Source organism: Perca fluviatilis, chromosome 20 (genome assembly GCF_010015445.1).
Source record: "Perca fluviatilis chromosome 20, GENO_Pfluv_1.0, whole genome shotgun sequence".
Classification (NCBI taxonomy): Eukaryota; Metazoa; Chordata; class Actinopteri; order Perciformes; family Percidae; genus Perca; species Perca fluviatilis.
Genome location: NC_053131.1, coordinates 31,319,246 through 31,326,851, shown reverse-complemented (window position 1 = coordinate 31,326,851; position 7,606 = coordinate 31,319,246). Strand labels below are relative to the sequence as shown.

The 7,606-nt window shown below is 41.0% G+C and overlaps 1 protein-coding gene across 2 annotated transcripts in view; it reads right to left on the bottom strand.

Moving 5' to 3' along the window:
* Nucleotides 1-350: 350 nt before the first annotated feature.
* The window catches only part of dicer1 (dicer 1, ribonuclease type III), a 53,069-nt gene continuing 45,813 nt past the window's right edge, over nucleotides 351-7,606 (bottom strand). Inside the window, exons 28-30 of one of the 2 annotated variants that reach the window (XM_039786658.1) lie at nucleotides 5,904-6,066; nucleotides 5,538-5,613; nucleotides 351-2,892 (exon numbers count right to left, since the gene is read on the bottom strand). In XM_039786658.1, coding sequence (XP_039642592.1) covers nucleotides 2,727-2,892; nucleotides 5,538-5,613; nucleotides 5,904-6,066 — 405 coding nt within the window. In that variant the 3' untranslated portion in view covers nucleotides 351-2,726. The remainder of the gene's footprint in view (nucleotides 2,893-5,537; nucleotides 5,614-5,903; nucleotides 6,067-7,606) is intronic. The other variant, XM_039786657.1, reaches the window with a different exon arrangement.

The window sequence follows — 7,606 nt, the reverse complement described above, 5'->3', positions numbered from 1 at the left end:
TAGGAAAAGATCATTGGGAAAGGCTTTAGTAACACAAAAACGACAAACACGGAAAAAAAACGAAAAAAACCCGACGGTGACCAACACGCTAAGGAAAACGAGAAACGGTTGGGTTTAGGAAAGAAACATTGGGGAAGGCTTTAAAAAAAAAAAAAAAAGAACGTTGAGAAACGCCACACGCGCCACGCAATCCCAACTCTCCTGGGTCAAAGTCCTGTGTTTTACCCATCCGACACCACGACCAACCTCCCTATGCGGACTCGCGTCCTTTCATACTACTCGCTACGGCGAAAATTCACACGCAATGTAGGTCAATGGCGGCCAAACGGCATTGATAAACACGCTAAAAAGCGATTATGCGTCTCGATAACACGCCAAAATGGCATACGGACTGGCGTGTCATACATACGCCACTTCATGAGATCAGTCTGCACAAACGTGTCAAAGTCAAATTTGGATGGATGGATGAATTTAAATCCGGCGAATGCGGACACGGCTCTCCCGCGGAGAAGGCACTGAGTTAGGTTTGTCTCGATTCAAAGACGCGAGACACCGATGTCTGGGGAAGGAGCGCCGACTCGGTGAAAGGCGTGACGTAGACGTCGGGGTTACAGTATACGGTGTGTAGCGGGGACTACAGTAGAGTCACTGGATTGAATTGCAGTCTTGTCCAGAAATGAACACTGAGTGTCTTTTGAGGTAGAAGTGCCTGTGGGTGTGAAATAGATTTCAGATAGCTATTATTTACACAGTTTAGAAACCACACGGGCGCGCGTCTCTTCAGACCCTTGTTTATGAGGATAGTTTTGAAGAAATAAGTCAAGTAATATTCCCCCTCTGAGAAATCCAAAGTTTAAGAGTGCAATCTGATTACCTCTGCAAGCATTTACCTGTCCGATCAATCAAATCAAGTCTCTGTTTTTACCCAGAATTTAACAGATTCTCAACTGATGAAATGATTGGCTAGTGAATGAGGGGTGGAAAAAAAAAAAGCTAGGCTTATGTGCAGAGAATACATCTCCCCCTGCAACCTCCAGTATGGGATGGGGGGGGAGGGGGAAGAGACGACAACGCAGCTCTCCTCTGCAGCTTGATGGCTGATGAACGGGACAACCAAATCAAACAGATTTCCAAAATAATAATAAAAAAAAAGAAAAAAAAAAAGAGGTATTATAGTTACAGTGCAAAAAAAGATGAGAAATTCAAGCTTAATACAAAAACATAGCACCAAACGAAAAAAAAAGAAAAACAAAATATATAAAGACAAGAAAATGCATGCAATTAACTGAGGTATTCAAGTGAAAAAAAGGGCTTATTGAGGAGGAGGAGGGGATTGGGGGAGGGGAAGGACATTTAGCGAGAAGCGAAATTTGTCAGAAACAGAAAACACAAACACAAAACAAAAAGGCTGGTATCCTTATCCGTAGGAATTGACTTCAACCTCATAGTGTCACATCTTGGTATAGCTTTGGTAGGTACGGGATGTGAGGAACACTAGTGTGTTGAAACGAATCGGCCTTTTCCCAACAAAAAGGCCGCGTTCGAAAACGATTCGGAGCCTTGACACGAGTATCCAATGTAGAAAAGTCTGCAGCATATTGAACGCGTGATATGTCTCTCTCTCATAGTTATATCAAAACTGGATGATTTTTTTCTCCGTGGAAAGACATTTAGTGCGCAAGAATGACTAATTCAATTCCATCCACTCCTGGTATCAAAACACGGTAAACCAAATCGTCAAGATAATGCCATTTTACATGGAATCTCGCTCTCGCACGCTAGATATATCCATAGATTTAGAACATTTATAGAAGCAATCCAGTTGTCATGGTTTATACATAAACTACAAGAACATGCAACCTCAAGTGCGGTTAAAAACTAGTTTTAAATTACAGTAACTGGGAATGTTGAAATTCCTATCCGTTTCGCAGGATATGAGGGTGAGCCTTAGCATCGAAGGCCAACAATATCATCCATGTATCTTATTATTACTTTTTTTTTTTATATATCTTTATATACTTTGCTACGTATAGGATTTTGGTGTCAATGTGACCACACAATTCTCAAGGTAACAGACCCTAATGGAATAAGTGCAAAAATGATTAAGAATACCATTTCAAGACAGATTTCAGACAGAAGTGCCACCAGGTTTTTGCTCCAGTGGTATCTGTTAGCCATGTCTGCCGTTGAGCGTTTTCAAAAACGCTTTCAAACTGACTGGCACTAGTGCACAGGCTGAGGAGTTTTTCTTTTCTTTTTTTTTTTTTTATATCTTCCTACATAATTTTGATTGAACTATGTACAATCTAATACTACACAATAAGCATAAGCCTCATCTCATCGACATAGAGGTTAACCAAAAAAAACGGTGAGGAATAGACATTGCGACCTGACCTTTTTTTTTTTTTTTTTATACTTTGCTAAACGTTAATAAAGCACTCATGTGATTACACAAAGCAGAGAGGGAAAGCAAAGATTGTGTTTGCGCAAAAAAATAAAAAAAAATAAAAAAAAGATCTGATGTGAAATCTGTTGTGAGATCAGTCTGCTTCTCTTGTTGCGTCTCCACACCGTGTTCCCTGGCTGCCTTGGTTGTGCCGTCGCAGGCGAGCGCCGCGCTCTGCTGTGAAGCCCGATGTCGCTTTTTTTTTCTTCTTCTTCTTCTTTTCCCTCCATTAGCGTCAGTAGCTTTAGGTGCTAATGCTGAGAGCTCGGAAGGAAGGAGCTCAGTTGTTTTGGACCTGAGGTTGATTGGCTTTGAGGCTGCGCAGAGCTCGCCGCGCCGCCGCCGACTTGGCGATCCGGTAGCTGCGGCCGACTCCTTTAAACTTGCCCTTACCGACGACCTCCACCGTCACCCGGACCTTCCCGTCGTACGTTCTCTCTGCAGGGCTGCACACAGACCAGAAGGTTACAACAGGGTTTCAATTGGAGAATTGTGAAAAACAGAAATGAGCCAGTTAGAAGAGAAAAGAAGCCCTTTACTAAGATGATTTTTAGATATTTGTTTGTATATACGGTTTGTCTTTTTTATTTCCCATTTGCTTTTTGTATTCATTTATTTCACAGCTCGATATTTCTTGTTTTTGTTTTCTGTTATTCATGTATTTCTCTACATGATCTGCATTATGGGGCCGGAAGATGTCCGGTCAATAGGCTGCTGGGGTCTTGTAATCCCATATGGGATGGGCCACATGTTTGGCATGACACAGAAATCAAATAAAACTAACTAACATACAGCGCAACTCTCGCCAAAATGCAACCTAGGGTCTTTTCGTGAATGTACCCGAGTCAAACTTTTGTTTAGGACGGAATCGCCACTTTTAAGATTTACCGTATTTCCTTTTGAATGCGAGTGCTAGGGGCACTTTTATGCTAGCCTCAAAATAGCTATTTTTAAAACACTAAGAAGGCTCGACACTAGGGCCGAACGATCAATTGCATTTGCAATAATATCCATTTCCTAATCGCAATGGCTGCGATTTGGTCACGATGACTCGCGAGAGCAAATCAGTCTGCACTCCACAGAGAAAGCATCAACTTAGCACGCTAATTAGAACTAGCCAATTAGCGGTTTGCGCTAAAACTGGTCACATTCGATTAGCATGAAAAAATATCCCAGAGAACGGTCGCCTCGGTACCCATGTGTTATTAACCCCTAGGTTCATTTTGCGCCGGAATTGTCCTTTAAACTAAGTGCAGATCCCATACATCCCCTTGTGGTGGCCTTCAATTGAAACAGGCTGATATTAGAGACAGACCTTTATTTCTCATTTACTGAACACTCAAAGTTTCCTCCACATTTACCGCTTGTCTCGATACATTCAGTGTAAAGTGAATTTCCACAGCACTAATTCCATCAGTGTTTGTACTCTGTACGGTTTTATTCTGATAATTTACGTTATTGCTGAATGTTTTCTTTTATGAGAACAAATTGTTTATGCAATCGTTTACAGACAGAAATACGTTTCTGGAGAAAGTGTTGAGTTCAGCTAATGATTGGAAAGTATAAGCAAAGTGGAAATGAGTGAATGTTTTCCTGTTTCAGAGCTCATGTGTAGAGTCATAGCACAGGTTCAGTCTGTTATCAGCCACACTTCATTTCTTTGGTAACCAACTCTTTTTTTGGAGAATTTACAGTATTTGGATTTAGTTGAATGGGACTGGCTGATTTTATGACCAATAATGGCACATCCAGTTATTTTTACTAAATTTATAAAATTCATGTTATGGTTTTATAATGTAAGATGTCTACCTTGCTTTGCATTTTTTAAATTTGGTCTAATTTAAATGTGAATACTGTTTATACACACACATAGATTTTGATTATTGGTTATTATTGCTACAATGATAATCCTGATTATTTTGATTAAAGGTGCCGTAGGTACGATTGTGAAGATCCAGGACTTAGCCAAAAAATTTGAACATCGACAACTTCTCAGTCCCTCTCCCCTTTCTGCTAAAGCCCAAAACAGTCTCCTAAGCCCCTCCCCCCACAAGGGAGAATGAATCCATGTGCACGAACAGTGATTGACATGTAGTTAGACACCCCCCCTGGCCCTGATTGGTGCATCTGAACAGGGAGCGGTGGATTTTTGCAAATCCCAGTACAGGCTGTAGGTGGAGCCAGAGGAGCCGGATTTATTTTTAAATGACCTGCTTCATGTAGTTCTACTGGAACATAGGGTCAGTTTCAGCAGATATGACAGAAAGGTAGTTTTAGAAGTCTTACCTACTGCACCTTTAATATTAATATTAATTATTTTTTACGTATTTGAGAACAAAATAGGTTGTGTTGTGTTTATTAACAGTTTCTACATTCAAACTGTGCTTAATACATGGAAATCAATGTTTACTTCAAATCTTATTTGTTTTAATCAACACATGGCTTCACATGTGCATCTTTTCTGTATAAATACAATAAAATAAGACTTAATGCTTGTGCAGCCCTATGTAAGCTATACAATTCATAAACCACATTAGAAATGTACGCTAAAAATGAGTTCTTAACACCAATGGTAATTACCCTGTAGCCGAGTCCTTCATGGCTGGGTTAAAATAAATTGTTTGAGTGATCTGATATAGGTTAATAAATAAATAAATAAATATGCCTTTTCACTATGGATGTATAACCCACCACAAACGTTTTTGGGGTCAATTTTTTATGTAAACATGAACCTGTTGCATTATAAAAATACTTTAGTTGCTTCTTGCTTTTATAATTTACAGCAGAAGTTCTCTGAGAATCTCTTTTATATCCAAGCTCAACTGATAACGCAACTGAAATTCCCCCAACCTAACTGATGTTGAATCAAATCAGAAACGTAATCACATTGGTACCTTGAGAATTGGAATCAAATCCATTCGGGATATTATTGGCGACACGTAGCCCTAAAGTCCATTATGTCCTTTCACCTGCACATTTCTACAGTGAATATTGTCCAGGTGAGGAAAGAGAAAATCAACACCTGCCTCTTCTATGTGACAAATGTAATGGCACAAGCAGCCATCGTATACAGCATGGAGTGATCTCCTACCTGAACTTGGCAGTTTCTGGTTCCATCTCCAGCAGCTCCCTCACAGGAGAGCGTGGCACATTGGCAGAGAATTTCTCTGGAAGAGGTGAGGGGATGGAGAGGGAACATCAGAAACAACAGAAACATCAGACGTTCAGTTCTACAACACGTCAACAGAACTGGCAAAACTCCTCAATGTTTGCAATCACCCAACAATCATAAAGGAATACATACATAATGTATACTTGGACGTGTGTGTGTGAGTGTGTGTGAGTGTGTGTGATGGAAAGGCGTGTCAGATGTTTGTTGGGTGACCATACAGATGTTTTTGACCAGACAATAAAGTTTTAGCTTATCTTAAATAAATGTGCTTTCACTCTTCCTCACCTATAAGTGGCCTCATCATGGGATAATACACTTGCCACACCGTCTCCAGTGACATCCTGCTGTCCATGTAAATTGCTCCGGCTAGCGACTCAAAGATGTCCCCCATGGCCTTAGGGACCTCGATGTCCTCCTCCTTCTCCTCGTCTTCTTCAGAGCGCCGCAGCTGGTTGCAAAAACACGCACAAAGCCGTTAGCGGATGCCATCTTAAGTGCTCATATTATGCTCATTTTCAGGTTCATAATTATATTTAGAGGTTTTATTAGAATAGGTTTACATGGTTTAATAATAATAAAAAAACACCATATTTTTTGTTGTACTGCACATTGCTGCAGCTCCTCTTTTCTGTTCTCTTTTCAGTCAGAAGCAGAGTATGAGGGCGTGCCCTGACAGTACCTAGGTAAGGACTACTAGCCAGTCAGAAGCAGAGTATGAGGGCGTGCCCTGACAGTACCTAGGTAAGGACTACTAGCCAGTCAGAAGCAGAGTATGAGGGTGTGCCCTGACAGTAGCTAGGTAAGGACTACTAGACAGTCAGAAGCAGAGTATGAGGGCGTGCCCTGACAGTACCTAGGTAAGGACTACTAGCCAGTCAGAAGCAGAGTATGAGGGCGTGCCCTGACAGTACCTAGGTAAGGACTACTAGCCAGTCAGAAGCAGAGTATGAGGGCTGCCACGCTAGCAGCGGCTAGGAGCATTATAACGTGTGTTCCAAAGTGACCACGTCTGTCTCTGAAGTAAAGGCTGGACTACAATAGAGCTGTTTGGAGCAGTTTGTGAACAGTGTTTTCTGTTGGAGATGGTAAGTCCCTTTGGGGTGGACTTTGGGCTTTTTCACTTTGTAAACCTATAACGTGCACAAAAAAGATATATAACACAATAAAGGAAAGGGGAAAAAGCCAAAAAGCATTACATGAGCACTTTAACACACACACACACACACACACACACACACAAAAATCATCTAAATGTATGTGGTAGCGCATGCTAAAAATTATTAGAAGCTTTACAAAAAGGATATTTTTTTTATCTGAACCAAATATTTGGAGTAACCAGCCTTCATTAATGCCTTTAGATTTGTAGAGACCAGTACAAACATTATCATTGAACAATATTTAGTCTTTTAATCATTTCCATAACATGTTAATACAAATTTACAGTCCTCCAATCCTCTGTCTTTTTTGTTGTTGTTGTTGGGGGGCATTTTAGTTGACTTTATTCGACAGGACAGCTTTAAGATAGGATATCGGAGAGAGAGGGGGAACGACATGCAGCAAAGGGAAAGTTTGGAATTGAACCCGCTGCCACGCTCAACCAGGCGAGCTAACCGGGCACCCCTCTCCTGTCTTTAAACAGCAAAGCTCAGTGTACAAAACATCCAGGCAGCTGCTTCTCAGTCAAAGCTGGGACTAAACGTCACTTTGTCTGGTTAAAATGACAAATGTCACCGGCGGCAGATCCAGAGTGTTGCTCTTTAAGGCCCAGACACACCGACCAGACGGCAATTGGACTGATCGGTCTCCCCGAGTTGGTCCAAAGAGTGCCTCGGAACACACCGAAGAGAAGAGACGTAATACGTCTCCATAATAGCAGGCTCATGAATCTCATATTGTACTAAAATAGTTCACCGAAACGTGTTTCTGAAAACATTTTAAGCGAGAAATAGGCCGTTTTTTTTTTTTAATTAAATATAAGCCTTTAGATA